This window comes from Patella vulgata, chromosome 2, assembly GCF_932274485.2.
Source record: "Patella vulgata chromosome 2, xgPatVulg1.2, whole genome shotgun sequence".
In the NCBI taxonomy this organism is placed as follows: domain Eukaryota; kingdom Metazoa; phylum Mollusca; class Gastropoda; family Patellidae; genus Patella; species Patella vulgata.
This window is the reverse complement of record NC_065880.2, coordinates 83,702,100-83,728,244: the sequence shown is the minus strand read 5'-3', so window position 1 is coordinate 83,728,244 and position 26,145 is coordinate 83,702,100. Positions and strand designations below refer to the sequence as shown.

Genomic DNA, 26,145 nt, shown 5'->3' with positions numbered 1-26,145 from the left:
GTATTTTACCCCAGTGATGTCCTGTATTTGACCCCAGTATTGTCCTGTATTTGACCCCAGTGATACCCTGTATTTTACCCAAGTCATGCCCTTTATTACCTCAGTGATAAACTACTTGGTTCTCCATTTTTTCCTAGTGAAAAGCTCTGATGACAAAAAAACAACACCAAGTCATATCTTTTTAATACATGATTTTTTTTTTTTTTCTAATTTCTCTGACATATTTATCTTTCATCCTTTAAAAAAATGTACATCAAAAACATGACAAGTAATAATGCATTTATTATCAGGATTGTTTCATTTTCATAACAGATGACTTGGGGGTTTTATGAGTACTGCTTGTGTTGGGTGTCGATTTAGGGGTTTTATTAGCACTGCTTGACTTGGGTGTCGATTTAGGGGTTTTATTAGTACTGCTTGTCTTGGGTGTCGATTTAGGGGTTTTATTAGTACTGCTTGACTTGGGTGTCGATTTAGGGGTTTTATTAGTACTGCTTGTCTTGGGTGTCGATTTAGGGGTTTTATTAGTACTGCTTGTCTTGGGTGTCGATTTAGGGGTTTTATTAGTACTGCTTGACTTGGGTGTCGATTTAGGGGTTTTATTAGTACTGCTTGTCTTGGGTGTAGATTTAGGTGTTTTGCTAGTACTACTTGTCTTGGTTGTAGATTTAGGTGTTTTACTAGAAATACTTGACTTGGGTGTAGATTTAGGTGTTTTACTAGAATTGGGTGTTTCTGTAGCCTTACTAGATTTGGCATCACTTGATTTTGGAGTTACTTTTGGCATTTTACTTGAATTTGGTGTTTTAAGTTTACAAGAATTCATTTTATGGGTGTTACTAGAGTCTTCATCACTGTCCACATCTGTTTCCATGGTAACATCATCAACACCTGGTGAAGTCGTTGACACACCTTTTTTACCCATGTACAGTTTATTGAATATTTCAGATGTCTTTGAATCCAAGAAATATTCCTGAATATAAACAGATTTCATCTGCTCCATTTCATCTGAAGAAAAGAAGACAAAATTATTACATTTAACATATTGTGCATTGTTAAGGATGAGAAACTGAGGTCCACATGTTTACACAATACATGTAGATGCACATAAAAAAATCATTTACATGGAAATGAGAGAGAGAGAAAGAGAGAGAGAGAGAAAGAGAGAGAGATAAAGAGAGAGAGAGAAATGCGGTTTAAGGTCTACTTGACACAAACTAGGTCAAACGGGTCCTCTGGTTTCCTCACACTGCTAAAGACCATACCCTATGCGCAAGCAAATTATTGAAATAAAATTGAACCATATGTTAGTCCTGAACTGACCTAGTTTATATCAAGTGGATGTTAAACCCCATATCTCTCTCTTTTACATCAATAGGAAATTATGTGCAAAGTTTTGTGTTTCTGGAACAAGATATTTCTCATAAACAGAGATTGAAAATTGAGTATAAATTCTTAACTTAAGTCTGAGAATGCTTTGTGAACTGCTCCCAGGGCATGAGCTAATTTTCCCCCATTTTAATTGATTCAAAGATGCAATTTTTCTATTGATGTGTTCTCCAGAACATACACCAAATCGCATATTATTGACAAATTTGGGGGATCCTTGTGCTAAATAGAGGCTTTGTCATTGAATCCCAATCAAATGATTCTAGTAAATTTTAAGTATTCATTCACCTGTATTGTTCAATGTCTTTATAATCTTCAAACCTTTTCTCCATTCTGATTTTCTATCTGTGCTTTTAACTGATTGGTCAATTAACACTAAGAGAACACTGTTTAACTCTCTTATTAAGACAGCAGGAGTATTGTCTCGGATCTCAGCAACTCTATCACTATCCTCCATTTTCTCTTCCAGATGTTCAGCCGTAAATCCATTAGAATACATATTTAAACACTGACCTACTATTTTCGTGTTAAAGTCATTTTCTTTAATAATTATTTCAGCACATTTCCTGGCTAAATCGCTTCCAGAAAGAATAACATAGCTTGCCCACTTCATAACCTTAACCTTTAATAGGATGTCCTTGACCCCTGAGCAGACATCAAGGCAATATGTCAAAGCACTAAGAAAACCAGTGGCTGTAGCATCAAGTGTTGAAGAATCCGATGCAGGATTCCAAGATAATAAAATTTCAACCACATCAATCTGGTTATGGACAAATTTTGGAGATTTAGCACTAAGGTCAAGGTTGTTGTCAAGTCTGTCACCTGTTTCCTTGACAACAGTCTGGTTGGTCTGGTCAATTTGATTATCCTTTCTATCATAATCACCACTTTCCTTCAGTTTCTGCCTCTCAGATTTATAAGTTGTTTTCTGGTGACTGGATAACTGTGATTTTGTATCCAAACCAAGTTCATTTAGAATTTGTTCTGCCTGTCTGGATAATTTGGCATTATTTTGATATTTTCCAATCAGCATTAAAACAAGACTTGTGTCTCTAAGAGTAAAAGTTTCTATGGTAATCTTTTGACCTTGGTTGCTCAGGGTATTTATTGCTAAGGACAGTTGGTGCAATGATGATGAAAATATTCTGAGAATTTTGTTAAAAGCTGGTGAGTCATCTGGCCTGAAAAATATGAACATAAAAGAAATGTTTATAAACTGCATAAATGAAATGAAATTGAGTTTAACATCTTCTGCAACCAGGATATTAAAAGACCGGCATTTGCCATGCAGTGTGCTATGAGTACTATGAGGGAAATTTTGCGCGGGAAATTTTGCGCGGGCAATGGCGTTTCTGCCTACTCATTTAAAGTTTTGACACCCCTGCATTAGACTTTGTTAATGACAATTTCATTAATATTGAACAGTGTCAGTTCAGAATAACAGTAAACTTACCCAAATTTTGTTAATAATAATTTAAGACACTGGATAATCTGATGTATAAACTCCAAGGGGAAATAATTTGGTTCTTTAACATCAGTAGGTAAATCATTGAACACAGAAAACCACATGTTGAATAAAATATCACAGATAGATTCAAGATGGATGGAACTCACTTTCCTGAAATCAAAAACATATTTGTATTTATTAAATTTGATTCTATCTTTATATAATTCGATCCCTACATTGGTCGAGAAAGTTCATTAAGATTTTCCAGCGTGGTTTCCTCTTGTCAGTGAAGCAGATGGAGGGCCTGACAAGGACAGGTTTTTAGTCGTTCGGATGGGACGAAAAACCTAGGTCCCATGTACAAATTGGCGTGCACGTAAAAGATCCCTTGGCAGTTGGAATTCGATATTAGAGTAGGCTGTAGCGCCGCTGCCCGGGCAAAATTTCCCTCATAGCACATTGTAGGGCGTATGTCCGTGTTCATTAGCCCAGGTTAGGAGCAGAACAGTAGGACGTTAAACCCATTTCATCTTTATATAAAAGCATCATATTATCTAGAGAATGTGCATTATGTAAGAGCTAAGATACCTAATGCAAATCTTTCGTTTGGCCTCAAATGTTATATAAATCATCAATTAGACATTTATTCACATGTCAAGCCTATAATGAATGCTCAAGACCATCTGATGCTTTTGTTTATCAACAAATTTAAACCTGGTTGCTAGTTAATGATTTAATTATAAAATGGATAATCAAGACTTGTAACAACGGTAGAGATGAAAACCGAGACTACACTGTTCTTCTAATAACTCAGAATGAAGTAATTTGAATGAAATTTTCAATACGTTTATTTTGCATTATATATTTTTGAACTATTATAGTAAGAATGGTCAGCTCTTTATCTAAATCAACATTTTACATTTTCTATTTATCATCTTACGACATTTTGTAAACTTACATATTTTTTATAACTGTTAGAATCCAGGTTAATACACTGTTTCTTTCATACATCATAACAACATTCTCTACATCTAAACTAGCTGCCTTTATAATACCTAATATCAAACTCTGAAAATATACATAATTATCAATGGCCTAAACTAGCTGCTTTTATAATACCTAATATTAAACTCTGAAAATATACATAATTATCAATGGCCTAAACTAGCTGCTTTTATAATACCTAATATTAAACTCTGAAAATATACATAATTATCAATGGCCTAAAAACTTCCAGACAAAAGATTAACACCAAAGCTCAAATCTGACTAAATTTTGATTTTGAGCATTTGAGTAATATCAAAGCCCCGAGTTCACAAAACAGACTTAAGTTAAGAATTTACTCAAAATTGTTCGCCTTATTTTAACTAATATATAGCTCTTTACAAAATTTTTGTTGTTTTAATGTATCAATGTAAAAAGTTTTGTGTTTCTTGATCAAAGAAATTTCTCATAATCAGTGATTGAAAGTTGAGTAAATTCCTAAGTCTGAGAATGTTTTGTGAACTCGGCCCCAGGGTTCTACGTTTTAAAATCCTACTTTTTTGCACCAAACAGGATAATGAAAATGAGCACCCACCATGCAGTGTGCTAAGAGACAATTTTTGCTCAGATAGTTGAATTTGAACTAAGTCAGATATTCACCTCAGGTATATCTACACCACATTTGAACATTTCGACCTCAATCAAAGTTATTGTGTTCCAAAAGGTACGATGGCCAGACGGAAAGATGAATTTATTTTGATAGCACCCTGCTTTCTCTGAAAGGCGTGTGACAAAACAGTCTGTGTAACAAAGAAATTAACCTTCATTAAAGACAGATGAACCCATTTTAATAGTACCCAGAAGAAGAAGTCTGTAATGTAAGAAATGACACTAACCTGACTATGTGCATCACTAACAGAACTTGTAAAATAACTTTCTAATAATTTAAAACAATACAGATGACCATAAATCATATAATCTTCATTTGTTCTCAATCCATCAGCCATTAATGATAAAATCCAGATTCGCTCTTGATGATGCTGGGAAAATATAAATCAATTATATTGTAAACAGGTTATCATAACGTGTCCAGAATCACTGGTACCTTGCTTGTAGTGCTTTAAAGATTCAAAGAATTACCTCCTAAAATTTCAATAATTTGCTTAATTTGCATTAGCAATGGGACATAAGTGAATGCCCATGAGAAAACTCACGAGTTTATGCAGGTGACACTAGTCCTTGTCAGGTGGCTTGGGATCAAAACCATGCCACTTGACTCAATAACTGACTTGATGATCTAAATAGGACAAATTACACTAATTAGCCCTGGGCACAAGAAAAAGAAGCGATTTCATTGTGCACAGGTAATAAATACCCGTCAGCAACTCTGCCAGAAGCAGAATAGGGCCTGCAGCCGTATATCCCAAGCCACCCTCTGATATTACCCATAGTTTAGAAGTATACAGCTGTTTGATAGGAAATCCTTCTATAAGTGAAAGAGAGAAATGGGGTTTGATGTCCACTCAACACAAACTAGGTCATTCCGGGACTAACATTTGGCTATATTTTCCTTAAATAATTTGCTTGCACATAGGGTCTTTAGCAGTGGGAGGTCCCGGAGAAAAACGACAAGGTTGGACAAGCGATCCTACTTCTTGCCACGTACAAGCAAGGGATCAAAACCGCGCCAAATGACTCAATGACAGACATTTTGAGCCAACGCGTACTCATTAGCCCCCTATTCTATAAGTATAATATATACATACATCTAATTCAGTACTGTTGAAGAAACGATAAAAACCAGGAACACGATCAAATTCTATTGTAGGCTTCGTTAACAAAAATGTTGTCAGCTTACGATACATGTGGTTCTCTGAAAGAAGACAAATATTTTTTAAATTACTAACGTAGCGAAAACAAATAAATTTCTTTTTCAGTTAACATTAGTTTAATAATTCTAATATTTTTTTGATTGGTTCCTAATCGAACTGGTCAAAGTGATAATGTATTTAAATGGCTGCAGTATCACAGGAAAATATTTTTTCTTACATTTATTTATTTATTTATTGTTCTAAGAAACAGAATACATTCGTGACAATGTAAAAAAAACCCCAGCGGCTGCCAGGCAGGATACGCCCACATTTTCGAGAGATGGATAGAAAACAAGCTAAAACGAAAGTGATTTTTCCTACAATCAAGGGCCATAATTCAGGAAATTACAAATTGATATGCGCAAATATCGACAGGAACCAAGATCTTTGAGTTATAAACTTACATTTCAAGTTTCAACAAAATCGGATAAAAATTGTGACCTCTATAGGGTGCACAACCTTGATATACCATATTTTTACGCAATTTGAGAACGAGGAGCGGCCATTTTGTCTGTCAGTTTTGTGCCGATTTTCACGAAATGCATCACTGACAAGGGGAAGCCATACCGAAAGTATCTGATGCGAATCAATGTAATATTTACCTGGAGTAACAAGTAACTTGGTTATTCTGGACAAATAACTAGTTATAACCGTACATAACTTCATATTCGATGTTTCGATACTTCGACTTAACAAATCAAAAACATATAACAGCTCTTCTGCCTCCGCAAACTGGGCCTTTTTCAAAACATCGTAGAATTTCTTCAAGATAAGATAAGCCACCTTTCGTATGTTGGTAGCGTAACTACTCAAGCCAGCAAACACAAGGGACAAACAGTTGGAGGTAATAAACTGTTTACTATTGACAACTATATCTGAAAAATTAAGAAAACAGTCTAAAAAAAATTCACAGTTAGAGGTAATGAACTCTTTACAGTTGACAGTTATATCTAGAACAACAGGGTGGATAGACGAAAGGGAGAAGAGAAGAGAGATGAATGGGAGGAGAGGAGAGGAAAAAGGGAAGAGAGGAGAGGAGAGACTAGATGGAGAACAGAGTAAAGCAGAGTGCAAATGGCAATTAAAACACACAGTAAAAAATCTTAGAAAGTCCCGTATTACAAATGCCTTATAAGACTGTAAATACTGCCACTAATGATTCACCGATATTAAAACTAAGACTCATATTACAAAATCAATATCCTGTTGTAAATTATCGAGAACTGTTTCCTGTTAAAATTTGAAAGTTTTCAATCTCCTTACAGAATACGTGACCATACATCTTTATCCCCTGACAGTAAGATTAACATTGTCATCAGGGTGCAGCCTAGTCTGCCACCAAATGTTGATTCATAAAGAGGCGCCCATTTTAAAAATATATCTACATTCATTCTTACACATCTGAGATATTTACATCACCTTAAGGAAAGAGGTTGAGGACTTACAAATGGCATGACCCTGTTTTTAGTTGTTCACTGAATGGTATTCTGCATATAAAAATGGGGTTTAACATCCACTCGACACAATCTAGGTTATTTCAGTACTAACATGGGTCAATTTTATTTCAATACTTTACTTGCGCATAGGGGTCTTTAGCAGTGGTAGGAAACCTGAGGACCCAGAGAAAACCCACGAGGTTGGACAAGCGACCCTAATCCTTGTCACATACAATCTGGGAATTGAAACCATGCCAGTTGATTCAATGACAGACCTTATGATACAAAGCCCACGCGTTAACCATTCGGTTATTCACCCCCACCACACCCCCCCACCCCCCGTATGCTGCTAATATATGTAAGAATTTGATATCATGACAGCTCACCTGATTGTAGTAACTGGTTAAAGACAGGTAATAAAAAACATGGATCATAACATTCTTCATCAGATTTATATTCTACAGCCCGCTTCACTTCTACTGGCTATAATAATATAAATAAATTTATTTAACAAAACACTGGTCTGACCTTCATGTAGTAGAGGCCTTCGAAAGTATAAAAAATATGAAACGTAATATAGATCTGTATTTTAATCATCCTTTTGTCCAATAACGATTTACAGGAAAATGTATGTTCAAAATGCTACATCCTCTCATATTACCTTAACATGACCTCTAAAAATTTTCTCACTATTGTCCTGCATGGAATAATATCATGTTACTACTTACGTTCAGTTTTCTATGAATGGGAAAATTAACAACAGTTCTGTGCAGACGGGATTCGTCCAAACATTCCAGCATGTCAGCCATCTTGGTTTCCCTGAGAACTGAAGGCGTCTGATATTTCGATGAAGAATAAAAATCAAGAGCTTTTTGACCCCAAAGAAATGGTCTGAAAATAAACAAGAAGATTCACTCATCACCGTCCCCCACACATGTATAGCAAGAAATAAGTCAAATTTGTTTCCATGGAAACACAAAATATTTTAAATCAGTGGGATTTTTAACATGGTACACACAAGGCCTTAATTTTTTCTTACCATCCGATTTACTAAGGGACATTTCACTGTAACTCGGGTATCATTTAATTTTTTGAATTTGCATTAATTTCTTTCATATTCATTCAATATCAAATCTTTGTTTGAAAATTTGTAAAAAATCATTTCAAATCATCAAAGCTGACCAATTAATTTTGATAATGAGTGTCCAAGTTACAAGTGCTTAATTTCCTGACCACCGTTTAAAAACTAATTATACATCAATAATCAATTGGGTTGTTTATTTTTTTACCAGTGATTGAGAAATTAAACTGGGAAACTCATTATCAAAACTGAATGGTCAGCTTCAAACTGGACACAATTTTTGGTGATTTTAAATGATTTTTATGAATTTTCAAACAATGATTTGATATAGAATTAATGCTAATTACACAAGATTAAATGATACCCGAGTTACAGTGTTTTCTGAACCACAATCAAGACTGGAAAATATTGATCAAACCCTGGATCTCCTGGTTAGTGAGCCAGCGCCAAACTCACCAAGCCACTGTGACTTTTCACCGAGCCACTGTGACTTTGCACCGAGCCACTGTAACTTTGCACAGAGCCACTGTGATTTTGCACCGAGCCACTGTGATTTTGCATCGAGTCACTGTGAGTTTGCACTGAGCCACTGTGAGTTTGCACTGAGCCACTGTTAGCTTGAAGATGGATGTCGATTTTTGTTATTAGTATCCGAGAAACTTACTTATATTGAATGACATCAGCAGATCTTGATTCATATAAATATATCAACTTTAATAACATCTGATCTGAAATATCAATTAAATATTATCAAATATTATCAAAAAAGTGAGAAATTGTGTTTTACACCCATACAACACAAACTATGTCAATTTTATTTCGATAATTAGCTTGTGTCTAGGGGTCTTTAACTGTGAGAGGAAACGGAGGACCTGGAGAAAACACACGGTTGGACAGGCAGCCCTACTCCTTGTCACGTACAATCGAAACCATGCCGCTTGACTTAATGACAGACCTTATACAATTATACCAACCCCCAACCTCACCCTAAATACAATGAAATTATTTTGCTCGTGATGGGTCTCTACTTGTGTACATATTGGCATGCACGTAACTGTACCCTTGCCATTTGGAATTCGAAGAAGAGCAGTCTGGACAAGATTCTCCCACTCACATTCCTGTTGTTCCATAACAAATATTAGTTATCAATTTGTGTCACAAAGGGAAAAATGAGGATTTTAGTAATCAGATCATTTTTTTTTTATGGGCCCTTTCCAAAAGCCTCCTGTGATCGTGGTGTTAGGGTGGTTTTATCCAATGGCTACTCACATATTTTTGCTTTAATTTCTCGTTTTACAATTTATATAACTCTATGTATTTTACCTGAAATGGAAAGAGAGGCGCCATAGGCTCCCAAGAATATCCTTATATGGGCAGAATCTTGACAGTCATGTGATCGTTGGGCTATATCCAGCAACAGATTAATCAAAGTTTCTGAAACAAGAGAAAACACACAAAATAAACAATATGTAAAGACAGAATCGCTATGTTTATTACATTACAACCTCTCATCAAGATTTCACAGGTTGTTTTCAAAAAAAATACAATACATTGAATATACATCCCTTTTAAAATATCAGGCCCCAAATTCACAGAACATTCTCAGACTTCAGTTAAGAATTTACTCAAAATGGTTTGATCTTATCTTAACAAAAATATAGCCCTTTATAAAACTTTTGTTGTTTTAATGTATCAAATATAAGAAAGCACATGCAAAGTTTTGTGTTTCTTGATTTCGGGACTAACATATGGTTCAATTCTATTTCAATAATTAGCTTGTACGTAGGGGTCTTTAGCAATGGGAGGAAACCGGAGGACCTGGAGAAAACCCAGGAGGTTGGACAGGCGACCCTACTAATTGCCGCATACAAACAGTGAATCGAAACCATGGCAGTTGACTCAGTGGCAGACCTGATGATACAACCCATACGCTAATCATTCGGCCAACCAACCCCCAACTGCTGGTCAATCAAGTCAGGGTAATATAGAGAGAGGGAGAGAGAAATGGGATTTAACGTCCACTCGACACAAACTAGGTCATTTCGGGACTAACTTATGGTTTAATTTTATTTCAATAATTCGCTTGCGCATGGACAGGCAACCCTACTCCTTGTCACGTACAACCGGGGATTTGAAACCACGCCAGTTGACTCAATGACAGGCTTTATGATACAGCGCGCACATGCTAACCATTCGGCCATTCACCCCCCCCCCCCCCCCCCAGGGTAATATAATTGAAGCGAGAGCTCTGATTGATATACTCAAGTAAATCGAAAAAAAACCCACCAAACGTAATCAATACCGGTACCTTTAATATCTGTAGAGTATTCACCAAACATAACCAATAGAAATTTAGAATGGCTCATCACCATCTCATACAGTGATTTGATTGGCAGAGAATGGTCACATGATTCACCATATACAAAAGGTAAACAGCCAAATATAATGTTTAGTAGTTTAGGCTCTAAATACATGGACCTGAAATATATTATTGAAAACATCAATTTAGCCTACAAGTATGGAGTTTCAACTTTTTTTTCGTTTTATTTACTTGTGGCAATTTACTCCCACACTGTTCAGTAATTTGATTTTTACACTTCTACCATGAAAAAGAAAACCCACAAAAGGTTCAAATAACAATAATAAAGTAACTGACAAATGATAAGAACACTTGAACAACAGTATCCCTAGTTGTTGCCTAGTTGTCGTAATTATTGACGTACTTTGTTTCATATTTGATATGTTCCCAAATATTAGTAAATCCAATGTTAAAGATAGGCAGTCAAATGGGGTTATATTCAAATCTTACTTTAAACAGGTTTTGATGAATTTTAGCCACATTTCAGATAAAGTTGTTGACAATTCTTCTGATTTACAAAACTATAACATAAAAAATAAATACAACATTTTAAATCTTTCACAACAGAATTAGTACGGATCCATTTGTAACAGGAATGAATGAAATCTTCTTGATTTTCTACCATTTTTAATAATTCCATTTTCAGATAATTAGAAATCTAACAGATATATCATAATCTAGGTATTCAACTTTGGACATTTTGAAAATCTTTATCACAGTTTTAGGTTTATGTGGGTTGTTCAAGGTTGACAATACACTTGTATTGATTTTTAAAAAAATTTTCAGGAGCATGTAATTTTATTTATGTTGTGTTGTCGGGGGGTTTATATAATACTGCAAAGAAACTGACTTAGATTTAAATGATTACACAAATAAAATATCAGACAACTTTTTTTTATTAAAACATAAAACATTATGAAATTCCAATAGAACAATATTTCATTCCCTATCCAGAGATCAGTGAGGAAACAATATCAGGGAACTCATAAAGAAATCAGGACAGTTAATAACCCTAATTTAAACTTGATGAAATGAAATGGTGTTTAACGTCATACTTTTCTTCACTGACTGGTCCAATAAAGTCTGTATGCTGCTATGTGGGAATATAGCCTGGACGGTCGCACTACAGTCTACTCTTTCGAATTCCAATTGTCAAGATTTCTTTTACGTGCAAGTCAATGTGTACACAGGACCTCGGTTTCGTCCATCCCAAATGTCTAGGGGCTGTGTATGCAGGAGCTCATTTTTTTCCCCATCCAATCAACTAGGCACTGTCCTTGTCAGGCCCTTTATCATGAATCACTGACAAGGGAGAACCCTACTGGAAAATCCAGAGTTTAGCTAGCCAGCCCCTTACTCACTGAGCCACAATTTAAACATTGACTAATAACTAAAAATAAAATCAGTATAAATAATCACCTTCAAATTATCTGTGATCATGTTCAGTAGGGAGTATTTCATGTTTTCATCACTTGACTTCTTTGATACATGATTAACCAGCATCTGCATACAGAGTATAACTAATTTCTCCCTGTAGGATGTTTCTATGGTAACTAACTGTGTATATAATGCTTGGAGAAGTTTTGTATGATCCGATTTTAGCAGAAGTGAATCTTCAACAGCAGACGTCACGGACTTCCACATTTTTACCATTTCTTTTTTACCTTAAAAAGTATTTTAGAAAATGGGCCTTTTCAGTGAAATCAAGTATACTTTGCTCTCAGCCAATGAAAAAAACAGCAGGCCTTAACTGAACTGGTCAACTGTTTTACATATTTTGTTCACCTCAGTTTACAAAGATATTCTTTAAGTCAAATTTTAGCATAATCACACTTTTAAAGTGTTTTTATACACAAAAACTCAAAATTTAACTGATTATATTTACATGAATTAAATGGGGTTTAACGTCCTACTGTTCTGCTCCAACTGGGCTAATGAAGACGGGCATACGCCATACAGAGTGCTATGAGGGAAATTTTGCCTGTGCAACGGCACAATGGCCTACTCTTATATCAAATTCCAACTCCCAAGGGGTCTTTTACGTGCACACCAATGTCTACACAGGACCTCGGTTTTCCGTGACTTCCAAATGACTAGACAGCTGTCCTTGTCAGGCCCTCCGTCCTGCACCACTGACAAGAGGAAACCACATCAGAAAATCCTGATGAACTTTCTCGACCAATGCAAGGATCAAATGAATAAGGTACTACTAGAGTCTTGCTTTGTACATTTTTTATGATTTCATCCACATCTCATGTTATGAATACTAAACACTAATTCCAATTTGTTTCAGTGGTAACACAAAAATCATTAAATTCGTGAAAATTTCTAATTAGCATATGATATTCGGCGCAGGATAATAAACTAAGATTATAAATATAAAACAAACAACATACTATATCTGTTCTTAAGGACCAATTGTTGTATTATTTCTAGTTCCTTGCTATCGTGGATATTGGTTATTTTAGGTAGATTTGTTCCGTAAACGGTTGATATAACTTCTATACTATTCTTTATCTTACTTGACCCTGAAACAAAAACAAAAATCATATATATATATATATATAGAGAGAGAGAGAGAGAGAGAGATGGGGTTTAACATCCACTCGACACAAACTAGGTCATTTTGGGACTACCATATGGTCAAATTTTATTTCAATAATTCGCTTGCGTCTAGGGGTCTTTAGTAGTGGGAGGAAACCAGAGGACCTGGAGAAAACCCACGAGGTTGGACAGGTGACCCTACTCCTTGTCACATACAACTGGAGAATTGAAACCACGCCAGTTGACTCAATGACAGACCTTATGATACAGCGCGCACACGCTAACCATTCAGCCATCCAGCCCCCTTGAAAAAGATAAATCAAACACAATCCACAACATCTATTTTCTACTTACATTTTGTCTGTGTTGTTCCATCCGCATTAACCAACCACTCTTCAAACAGTTGTCGACAGACGCAGTTATTGTTGAATAATCGTAACATTACTCCCTCCATCTTATCACTAGAATTCTCCAACAGGTGTCGCCACAAAGACTCAGAACAAGCCAATGAGAAACTAGGATTTGCATCTAGTATGACTGTACACAAACCAATTAAATTGTCGTCATCGCAATGAGCCAAACAATTGAATAACTTGGATGCTTTTTCAAGCGAAAGTTTTTTAAATAATGACTGTGATTTTTCCAACATGTCCGACAAGAGTCGAATAACTAAATTTCCTGTTTCCGTTATTTCTCTCATCTTCTTGTTAACTATGACGGAATCTGATAAATTCAGAACAACTGTCAAGAAACGTTTCTGGTACTCTTCATCCAAATATGGTACCAATGATTTTAAACACTGGATAATCAAACTCTTGTCCAATTGTCCCCCCACAGAACTAATTTTCTCCAGTATACTGTCAGCGTAGATAAACAGCAAACTTTTCATTTCTGCTGTATCAAACATTTGGGCATTTGTTTTAATAATCTCTAATAGTGGCGTAGTAATATAAGCACTCAACACACGTGCAGATTCATCCACACCACCAAATAATCCTGAATCCTTTGTATACAGGAAAAGTTTCTGAAGTGTTGTGTTCTTCAAAATAGATTTCAAAATTTGTTTTTTCTGGTCCATCTTACTGTAGTGACTACTGCCTAGCAACAGAACATGTTCCTTGTCAATATTTTCTGTTTTCTCATCTTCAGCCATTTTGCTATCTACTTGCGAAATAATGCTTTGTAATACTCTGAAATAAAATTTCAACCTTTTCTCATTGTCTTTCTTATTCTGAAAATAAAATGATATTTTAGTCATTAAATCAGTGCCATGTTAGAGTCTTTTAGAACATTAAAAGGACAATATTGGTGTCAGTCATTATCACATATGAGACAGAACTAATTAAACACGTTCCAAATATAATTTTAACACAGAGCTCATGGCTACGATAGATGCGTTATGAAGCTTTCAAGAAAGGGAAGTGACGAATGCAAAAGGAAAACACGAGTTATACTATATAACAGACTGAAGTGACGAGTGATAACAGATACAAGGGCAAATTTCTGCTCACTAATAATTCCTTGAAAACTCTGGGGGGCCGCCATGGTGGCTTGATAAATATGGTGCTGGCTGACTAACACGAAATGAAATAAAATCGGGTCTAATACCCTACTTTTGTTCACCGACTGGACTGATGAGGTGCCAGTTGGTGCCATATCTGATTCTGGAATTGGTTGAGAAAGTTCCTTGAGATTTCCCACTTTCATTTCCCATTTTCAGTAGTACAAGACCGATGACCTTGCAAAGAAAAGTACCTATAGTCATTCGGATGGGACTAAAAATTTAGGTCTCAGGGAATAACTAATTAAGCAGTGTTTATTTCACAAGAGGAATGGAACAGGTTTCCACCATCTTGTCATTTAGAGATTATAATATTGTTTATTATCACTACTTACATTGTTAAACTGATCAACAGCTTCCCGGATATACAACAATATCTGTTGACATAGCAACACAACATCTTCAGTTTCCATAGAAACCAATCCTTCTTTTATTCTCTCTTCATACGACTCTGTTAACACATCCTTCGATACGGGAAGTGACATCAACATACTAGATACAGAATTACTATCTGATTTTCCCTGAAAAATATGTTCTTCGATTAATTTTTTTTTTTTTTTCATTTTACTCTGTATCAGTAAAATGTTTGAACTGAATAGTGACACTTAAATCACAGATTAGTAAACTGTTTTATTAACTAATAATTCAGAGAGGCCGATGCCATGTTCTCTTCCCGCCCTGAACACTCCGCATGTACAAAAATACATATTTATATAAGGTAACACTGTAATCAGGGTATCATTTAATCTTGTGTATTTAGCACTAATTTCTTTCACATTCATTCAATATCAAATCCTTGTTTAAAAATTTCAAAAATTGTTTAAAATCACCAAAAATCATCTAATTTGTATTTGTACCCAACCCCCCACCTGAATGGTTGAAGAAAGAAAGGTAACTCTAACAATGTGTTTGCTTGTGACTAGACCATGTATTCCACTAACCTGATGAGCAACAGTAAATGTTTTGATGTAGTTCACAGAGTTGTCTTCCTTTAAATGCTCTCCATAATAATCTATCACCATACGCAGCGAATCAACTTCCACTTGTATGTGAAAAATATCCACCAGAACTCGACTAACAAATTCTTTAATTCCTGTATTACAAAAATTATTACTAGTTATTAAGCCTTTAAAACACATCAATGCATTTAAATTAGAAGGAAAGTTGCAGCCACTGAGGTTGTTAACCCAAACCCTAGCTCCTCTTAGCAAAATGAAATAGGGTTTAATGTCCTACTATTGTGCTCCAACTGGGCTAATGAAGACGGGCATACAGTGTGCTATGAGGGAAATTGTGCCCGGACAGCTATGCAACTGCATATTCTTATATCGAATTCCAACTGCCAAGGGTTCTTTTACATACACGCCAATGTGTACACAGGACCTCGATCCTGCATCAATGATAAGGGGGAACCACACCCAAAAATCCTGATGTACAGGGATCGAACATGGGACATCCAGGTTAGTTCCTCGTAGCACAAGATAACCTAAGTTGCAGAAACATTGGTCTACAAAATACAAAGCAACTAAACAAAATAAGAGTATTGCATTAGACCATTGGTGATGGATTACTTTCTTATAAACCCCAAAAAATAAAAGTATAGACCAAGGGATAAACTAAAGGGCCAGCAAGCAGTCTAATATAATTTTTCTTTTCAACTATTATTTTACAGTACTCACCCTTAACTTCAAAATTAGATTCTTTTGTCTTTATTATCTCCATGGCAACAATAATCATTGGACTAAATGGCAACCTTTATAAAATAAAGTTAAAATAAGAGAGAGAGAAATGGGGTTTAACATCCACTTGACACAAACTAGGTCATTTTGGGACTAACATATGGGTCAATCTAATATTATTAATTCGCTTGCGCGTAGGGATCTTTAGCAGTGGGAGGAAACTGAGGAACCCGCAGAAAACCCACGCGGTTGGACAGGAGATCCTACTCCTTGTCACGTACAGGTGGGGAATTGAAACCACACCAATTGACTCAATGACAGACCTTATGATGCAAACACAAACGTTAACCATTCGGCCTCCCAACCCTCACCTAGTTAAAATAAACATAAGATTGTATGAATTTCATTTATACTAAACTTGCTTTTTGTATAGGGAATATATTTATCTGGGAACCATGGTTGCTTAGTGAGTGAGGTACTAGCTCACCAGCAATAAGGGGTCACTGGGTTCACTCCCAGACTTGGCCGAGACAGTTTCTCGGGATTATTCAGCTTGGTTTAACCTTTTCAGTAGCGCAGGACGAAAGAACCTGACAAGGTACAGATTCTAGTTTGGACCTACTGACTTTAATATTAAATTCATGCCACTTTTTGACCTATAATGATTTTTGAATATTCTGATGACCTTAGTCTTTATAACCTAATACTAGATTTCCACTACCATGATGGAAATCATGGTTTTAATCGCGCAGTAATCGTGGTGATCCTATACTAGCTTCCCACTATCACAATTCGCGACGTGATGGAAATCATAATTTTAATCATGGAGTAATTGTGGTGATCCTATCAGGTCTTATCATATATTGAAGTCAGTCGTAGCAATCGTGGTGATCCTGTCGAAACGTATCCAAACATATCTGCACGGATCAGATCGTGGATTCAATAGTGACAATCCTAAAAGTGACTAGAAGATGACCTACCTGTTGTTGGAGTCATTGTCTAAATTAATTTCTTCCTCAGTTTTCTCCAGTGAAGATAAACCATCATCATCTAGTTCTAATATAGCTAAAATAATCAAATTAATAGTCATGAAGAAAGGATATATGTTCTAGTTCAAATAAACTGGCCAGACTAAATTAATAGAGCCATGAATATAGTAAATGAAAAGAAATGAAATGGGGTTTAACGTCCTACTGTCCTACTCCGACTGGGCTAATGAAGACGGGCATACACCATACAGTGTGCTATGGGGGAAATTTTGTCCAGGCTGCAGCACTATTGCCTACTCTTATATCGAAATCCAACTGCCAAGGGATCTTTTTTATGTGCATGCCAATGTATACACGGGACCCTTGTTTTTCGTCCCGTCTGAACGACTAGACAACTATCCTTGTCAGGCCCTCCATTCTGAACCACTAACAAGGGGAAACCATGTCGGAGCATGAAGATAGAAACTGTTTTCTAGTTCATACTGTTGTTTAAGTCATACGACAAGGTAGCAGCTGCATGAATGTCCGTAAATTAGAATTTCACTTTATCACCATTCAATCCGACTGTCAACACAATTTTCAATTCGTCATACAACCATTTTGGACTTGTATTTCTTTTAGATTTAACTTTCACTATATTGTATACAGGTCACAATTCTATGGAATACAATTACTGCTTTTTACTGAGCGACGTTTCGACTAGGCTTCTCTAGTCATTATCAAGCTATGATAAAAAATGAAAATATGACAGGACAATATATACATGTACACCACAATGCTAAGTTAATGATGACAAACCAGGGATGTAACTTAATTACGTGTACCTAATGGTAATCTGATTTAATTGTACGCTAATAAGTAATAATACCAATTAACCTAAAAAATTGACTAATTGATTAATGGATAAGTTGTTGTGGAGTATACACAATGATTAGTGCAAGAAAATGAAAATTGATGAAATGTTATCAACAACCCCTTTCACTGAAATAAATACAAGCAGCAGACGACCAATGTGTCCCGCCAAGAAAGGAAAGCCCTCAATGACCTAAAAGACGACAGATCTATCACAATTGTTTCCGCCGACAAGGGAAAAGCAACAGTCATCATGAACACTCACGAGTACCTCACAACGGTCAACGGTTTACTCCAAGATCCAGCAACATATAGAAGAATCCGCAAAGACCCAACAAACGCGCACAAGGACAGCCATGAAAACTTGCTTAAAAAACTAAAAGAAGACAAACAGATCTCTGAAGCTCTCTATTACAAGCTCAGACCAAACCACCCTCGACCACCTTATGCCAGGGCTACTATAAAAATCCACAAAAACCCCATGAAAGCCCGTCTGCTGGTGTGTTCTCGAGATTCAGTCTTCTACAACACAGCCCAATATTTATCAAAACTACTTTCCTCACTTGGCACAACTGCATCGTCCTTCATCAAAGATTCAGGTGAATTCTGTGAGAAACTGCAGAATATTCAAAACCCCGGGAGGATGGTCTCATATGATGTTGTAGATTTGTTTACAAATGTACCAAGGGAAGAGGCCCTGAAGATTCTACGCAAGCGCATAGAAAGTTTAGAAAACCCACTAGAGACTTCCCTATCAACAGACAACATCATACTCTTGTTGAAACAATGCATCAATTCAACATATTTCTCCTGGGGTGACGATTTTTACGAACAGACCAATGGATTACCCATGGGAAGCCCCCTCTCCCCTTTAATTTCAGAAATATTTTTAACTGATTTAGAAGAGAAGGCGCTTCAAACATCCACCGTAACCCCAACATGCTTCTTTAGGCAAGTGGATGATACCTTTGTTATTATCAATCAACAAGATGATCCAGAAACACTGTTACAACACCTCAACAGGCAACACCCACGTATAAAATTCACAATGGAAACCGAAAATGATAACCAACTACCTTTCCTCGATGTTTGTGTATCTAAAACCAACAACTCGATCCGCACCAGTGTCTATAGGAAACCAACTCACACCGACCAATACATTCACTTCAAATCTAATCACCCGAATAGCGTCAAATCGGCCACAATTTCAACTCTGGTGAACCGTGCGAAAAAGATATGTGATCCTGAGAGCCTCTCCAAGGAAATTGATCATCTCAAACATGTCTTCACAAATTTCAACGGCTATCCAGGGAAGTTTGTGACAAATGCCATCAACAAGACCCTGTCGGCGAGTGCAGCTAAACCAAAAACCCCGACTGCCCCAGTCAGAATCTTCCTTCCTTTCAACGGCAAAGTCTCCTACCAAATCAAACGGCTACTAATGCAACAACCAGAAATAGATGTAACTTTCACAAAAAGCTACAGCACTAAAGATATATTAAGAGCCAATGGTAAACAAAATCCTACACAACCACCACAACCAAAGGGATGTGTTTATCAAATAGTATGCAATTGTGGGATTGCATACATCGGGGAGACAAAGCGACCATTAAATAAAAGGATAGATGACCACAAGTCGAAAGCAGCAACCAACAACTCAGCTGTAGCTGAACATTTGAACTCCAACCCTCGCCACAGAGTCCAATGGTCCAACGTAAAACCACTATGCAAGAATATAAGCAACAAGAGAGCGCGCCGATTACATGAAGCCATTCATATACGACGACACAAACCAACGATGAACAGAGATCAAGGATTGTTCCTTCCCAGGGCGTATGATATTCTTATCACATAATCAAGGCTAAGCATAATTCTACTTTTTTCTTTTTTATCATATTTAATACTTATCAATATTCCAGTAACAACTTTAAGTTTGTAATAACCATCATAATATGCAAAAATGACAACTAATAATTCCCAACTATTTTTGCTTTTCAGGCATTTCTGCTTTTCAGGCCTGCGGTTATTGTAATTTAATGCACTCAATATTTCTAACCCTGCTTTTCTACATCACCATAAGATCCAGTGAAGTACCGCTCAATATTTTAAATTGTCAGCCTTCAGGGGACTATTGATCATTTGTGCAGTCATTGTTCTAAGGGTTTTTCGTATATCAGTGTAATCACTCGCATCAACATCCACATATCAATTATTTTGGTCATAACACAAATCAAATCTCATCTTCGTGGGATGTTGTCATTATCAAAACCTCATCAAATCGTTGTAAATACTCCACAACAATCTATCCTTTTACCTTTTGTATTTATTTCAGTGAAAGGGGTTGTTGATAACATTTCATCAATTTTCATTTTCTTGCAACGTTTGTATTATTAAAACCCACTAATCATTGTGTATACTCCACAACAACTTATCCATTAATCAATTAGTCAATTTTTTAGGTTAATTGGTATTATTACTTATTAGCGTACAATTAAATCAGATTACCATTAGGTACACGTAATTAAGTTACATCCCTGGTTTGTCATCATTAACTTAGCATTGTGGTGTACATGTATATATTGTCCTGTCATATTTTCATTTTTTATCATAGCTTGATAATGACTAGAGAAGCCTAGTCGAAACGTCGCTCAGTAAAAAGCAGTAATTGTATTCCATAGAATTGTGACCTGTATACTCTAGTTCAATTACTAAATGCCATTGAAACAGTTCACTATATTGTAGCACTACAACTAGGGCATTGTGAAAAGCCTGACATCCAATTCACTAGGGCCGATATCAGACATCACTCTCTGATGATGATGATGTAACAACAAGGTAATATGTTTCATAACATGCATGGAGATCAAAGGAAATAACATCCCAAGGTGTACAACAGGATATATTTTGTCTTATAGCACACTGCATGGCATATGACCGTCTTCTGTAGCCTGGTTAGTAAAGAAAATTATGAAAGTAAACCCCATTCTATTTCTTTTATACTCACCATCAATTACACTATCTGTTGATCCAATACTTGCTGTCTCTAAATCACCACTAGATGGCAGGTCAGTAGATATAATCTCTGTTAGTTTATTTATATAATGATACGGGTTACTAATATACAGGTTTAATATTCTAGCAAGGAAAGGTAACTCTGATGATACTGTTTGGTTGCTAGGGACAAGATGTTTCAGCCATATTGTAAGTTCGTTACTGTCATCTTCAAACAAACCAGTTCTCTTTAGTAGCTAAAATAGAGATGAAATACATATCATCGTACAGAGTTAACAGTTATGCGTTATCGAGATCGGAACATTCTTTCTATTGCATGACATGAAACCTGGCAAAAAACGGCTTCTAGTTGTCTGGACGTGATGAAAAAATAAAGTACACTAACTGTTAGCATGGTTAGTGCAAAAACAAAGGACAAATAAACATTTCATTCTTTTCTTATGCAGATAAGTTCAAGATTTACAACAATCATCGTCACTGGATATCTGACAAAGAACAAAGGTAAAAGACAAAGCCTGAAAAACAATAAAGCCTAGGTAACCCATCATCGATATAGACTGGATAATCTTACCTTACAGATCAACTGTCGAGTTATAGGTAGAAGTCTCGACGGTCTGGTCAACATGCCTAGCAACTGATGCATTAAGCTGACTCCATCTTTACTCTGAAAACAAAAAAGGAGATCAATTCAACATCGAACATGGATAATAATAAAACACTGAGGCTACAATTGATGACTACAGTGGCGAGTATGGTGCCAGCAAGAGATGAGGTGCGGCAATCGCAGCAAGGGCGGCAGGTTTTATCTAATGGCACCCCAGTGGGGTTTAGTAGCTGTCGAAGGAAACGCCAAACCAAAAGTCCGTAAGTCTGAAGGTTACAAGTAAATGTGATCTTTTTGAGACATTTAGTAACTGGATAGAGCAATAAACTATAACACATACTTATGGAAAAACAGCTACTTATTTATTTGGGAGACATTTTGAAGAGTATTCTCTCAATCTTATCAAGCTAATACAGTAATACAAAATTGAGAGGCAAATAGGAGTATGCCACGTCGGATCAATGCTTGTTTGGCAAACAGAGGAGGATTTACCCGTTACTGACTTGGTTGTGATGCTGTGGTAACTTTGCTGTTTGACCCCGGGTATCATTTTACCCTTATAATGGTCAGTCTGTGCCTTACTTAGTCTAACGATCATTTGGAATAAATCGATGAATGTGAACTTCATTTCATTTTGTCATTTGTTTCTTCGTCAGTTTCATTAGGTGACTTTAATAACACTTAAAAATCAAATATCCCCTACTTTTTTTGAATAGTATATATACAGAAAACTATAACAACAATTCATGAAACCATACAGGACAACATGTCGGTGCATAAAATATTACTTACCTCCTTCTTCCATGGTAACAATCTAGCGTCTGCTTCAGAAAATATTTTCAACAAATAAAACTGCAAGTGTGAAATATTCTCTTCCTCTTCGTCTATGTCTGCTGAGGCGCCTGTTACCTTGGCAACACCATCAAGTAGTGCAGTAAGTAGAGCCGGGTGATCAAGTAGAATTCCAGGAACCAGCTGCTGGTTTAAACATAGAAATTGTTCCAATAAACTCAGATGTTCTGCTGTCGTGACAACCGGATAAACTGTAAAATATAAATCAATTATATTGTATATTGTATAAAGAGTGTCCAAAAGTGCTCTATAAGATTTATTCATTCTGTCATTTGGGCTGCGCAGTAGGTCGACATTGTCTTGTAGATCTGAATAAACTGGGATGTCACTATAAGGCTGGTTTCAAAGTAAAACAGGGGTCAACATGGTGGCCAACAACATAAAAACAAACTTCTTCAATCTACTACATAGAAACAGTGTCATACGGGACTCACCCAACAACAGTGTTATAGAGAAGCTGTTCAGTCTAATATATATAGGGGCCTTCAATTTAATATATAGGGGACTCGCAATAACTGTGGACCCACCCAACCACAGTGTTAGACAGGCGATCCTACTCCTTGTCATGTACAAGCGGCGGGTATCGAAACCACTCAATTTGGCTAAATGACAGACCTTATGATCAAATGTGTACATGTTAACCATTTGGCCGCCAACCGCCAAAAAAAAAAGTCCATGTATATGGTGGTAAAACAACCCTTAGCAGTTGGAAATGAAATAAAATGGAGTTTAACGTCCTACTGTTCTGCTCCAACTGGACTAATAAAGACAGGCATACGCCATTCAGTGTGCAATGAGGGAAATTTTGCCCGGACAGCAGCACTATGGCCTACTCTTATATCGAATTCCAACCGCCAAAGGATCTTGTACGTGCACGCCAATGTGTACAAAGGACCTCAGTTTTTCATCCCATCCGAACGACTAGACAGCTGTCCGTGCCAGGCCCTCCGTCCTGCATCACTGACAATGGAGAACCACGCGGGAAAATCTGGATGTACTTTCTCAGCCAATGCAGTGATCGAACACCCGACCTTCAGGCTAGTGAGTCAGCATCTTACCCACTTTGCCACCGTGATCCCCCTCGGCAGTTGGAATTCGAAGACAAGTACACTACCTGTTACCATGGTTGGACAAAACCCGGAGAAAACCCAAGAGGTTGGACAGGCAACCCTACTCCTTGTCACGTACAAGCAGGGAATCGAAACAACGTCAGTTGACTCAATGACAGACCTCATGATACAGCGTGCAAGTGCTAACCATTCGGCCATCCAAATGCAATGGGGTTTAATGCCTGATAACTGAAGGCTCCGAAAGTCCAGAATGTGTTTTTAAATGCAGAAATAAAAGTATGAATCACCTGAATCTTGTTTATCTGATTGATTGTCTGATGATTTGGGTTTCAAGGTCAAGTTCCAACAGTTGATAATAACATTAATACTCGGAACACTCTGAAAATACAAAATCATACAAATATCTAACAAACACAGATCAATGATCAACTTTTGGAGAGCACCCATCTTGAAGGTAAACATTTGATTGGTGGTGATCATGAATGAGAGAGAGAGAGATGGGTTTAATGTCCACTCGACACAAACCAGGTCATTTCGGGACTAACACATGGTTCAATTTTATTTCAATAATTTGCTTGCGCGTAGGGGTCTTTAGCATTGGTAGGGAACCAGAGGACCCGGAGAAAACCACGAGGCTGGACAGGCGACCCTATTCCTTGTCAAGTAAAACCGGGGAAATGAAACCCCGACAGTTGAATCAATGACAGACCGTATGATACAGCGCGCGCACATGCTAACCATTCGGCCATCCAACCCCCAAGTTGACACAGAACTGTGTCTGACGGACACTTACCTTTAATACAAGCTCCTTGAGTCTATCAATGATTTCTTGCCATGGTACGTGAGTATTTGTTTGTTTCTGATTCTCTATATATTCTATGTAAGATAAACATCGCCCCATGATCAGACGATACAACTCCATTATTTTATGACGAACTAACATGGACTCATTCTGAAAAGTAAAACATATTATTATGGCAATGGACATTGTAGAGTCATTCGGATGGGACGAAAAACCGAGGTCCCATGTACACATTGGCATGCATGTAAAAGATCCTTTGGTAGTTGGAATTCGATATAAAAGTAGGCCATAGCGTCGCTGTCCAGCCAAATTTTCCTCATAGCACACTGTGTATGGCATAAGCATATCTTTATTAGCCCAGTCGGAGCAAAACAGTAAGATGTTAAACCCAATTTTATTTAATTACATGAGTCATGCCAAACACCCTTGTTTTCAGTGGGTTCTCCAGTTTCATTCCACTGTTGAAGAACTCTGCACATTATTAATTAAATAATATAGAAAATGATACTGACCTTAAGAGCAGAGGCTAATGGTTTCATCAAAAGGTCTGGTGGTAAAATGAAAGCTGTAGTCATAGTAACAAGTTTAGTAACTGGCATATTCTCCCAGACAACTCTTGATGGTACAGATGGCTGCTTCTCATAAATCTAGAAAAAAGAAAATTTAAATTTAAAAATCAGACCAAGAGCAATTATGAATTGAATTAAACTAATCCTTGTTGTTATTGCTTAGCTATATATAATTGCCCTACACATTTGTTACAGTTCTTGCTTGAAAGGATGAGCGAATACTCTTCGAAAAGTCGCCTAAATAAATCAGTAATTGTTCTTCCATAAGTATGTGTTATAGTTTATAGCTCTATCCAGTTACTAAATGCCTCAAAAAAAATTGGGGTTACCATCATATTCATGAAGCTTTTGGTTCTGAGCAAGCTTCTCATTTCAGTTATTTTACCTGTCATGACTGACTGGCAGTAAGAGAGAGATGGGGTTTAACCTCCTCTTATTTCGAATTCCAACTGTCAAGAGTTCTTTTATGTGCACACAAACGTGGGCTGAAACAAGAGATATGGTAACTAACGGATACGGAAGTAATAGTCTTACCTCTAGGAAAAAATCCATACATCGTATCCATTCTACAGAGAGTCTGGGTGACAGAGAGTGCTGGTAACATGGGAGATAATGCTGTAGCAAATCTGGGCATGTTTCTAAGACTTGAACAACAAGCTCATTTAAATGTCGATGATGATATGGGTGTTGTATAGACAATAACATTTTATTCAATGTTATATTATTATTTCTGTGGAGAGAAAAAAAAACTGTTTCAAAAGAAGTCATTCAAAATAGAGGGAGAGAGAGAGAAATGGGGTTTTGTCCACTCGACTGAAACTAGGTCATTTCGGGACTAACATATGGTTCAATTTTATTTCATTAATAATCGCTTGCGTGTTGGGGTCTTTAGCAGTGGGAGGTAACCCTACTCCTTGTCACGTACAGGCAGTGAATCAAAACCATGCCAGTTGACTCAATGACAGACCTTGTCATTTCACGCGCATGCGTTAAACAACTACCCCCCTTCTCGATCTTGATGCACTATATAAATGAATAAATTAT

At 36.7% G+C, this 26,145-nt stretch overlaps 1 protein-coding gene across 1 annotated transcript; it reads right to left on the bottom strand.

The window, feature by feature from the left end:
* Positions 1–60: 60 nt before the first annotated feature.
* LOC126809875 (nucleolar pre-ribosomal-associated protein 1) lies at positions 61–25,825 on the bottom strand. The gene is made up of 27 exons (XM_050534715.2): positions 25,636–25,825; positions 25,045–25,179; positions 24,524–24,682; positions 24,018–24,108; positions 22,601–22,851; positions 21,776–21,868; positions 21,197–21,440; positions 17,332–17,416; positions 16,352–16,425; positions 15,614–15,765; positions 15,008–15,193; positions 13,466–14,342; positions 12,964–13,095; positions 11,987–12,231; positions 11,018–11,088; positions 10,517–10,686; positions 9,532–9,642; positions 8,873–8,936; positions 7,856–8,018; positions 7,514–7,610; positions 6,294–6,566; positions 5,587–5,693; positions 4,717–4,860; positions 3,795–3,904; positions 2,843–3,007; positions 1,678–2,570; positions 61–1,008 (listed from the first exon to the last, which is right to left on the bottom strand). The coding sequence occupies exons 1-27, from the start codon at positions 25,804–25,806 to the stop codon at positions 287–289; spliced, it is 5,985 nt and encodes a 1,994-aa protein (XP_050390672.2). The 5' UTR covers positions 25,807–25,825; the 3' UTR covers positions 61–286.
* Between the last annotated feature and the right edge of the window lie 320 nt (positions 25,826–26,145).

What these genes read in the sequence shown, in the direction of transcription:
- LOC126809875 (XM_050534715.2), bottom strand. Translation starts at nt 25,806, where the DNA reads ATGTTATTGTCTATACAACACCCATATCATCATCGACATTTAAATGAG. An exon ending in ATCTAATTTTGAAGTTAAGG is followed by an intron (nt 15,766 to 16,351) that starts GTGAGTACTGTA and finishes TTTGTAATACAG; the next exon opens with GAATTAAAGAATTTGTTAGT. An exon ending in TGGAACAACACAGACAAAAT is followed by an intron (nt 13,096 to 13,465) that starts GTAAGTAGAAAA and finishes TTTTTGTTTCAG; the next exon opens with GGTCAAGTAAGATAAAGAAT.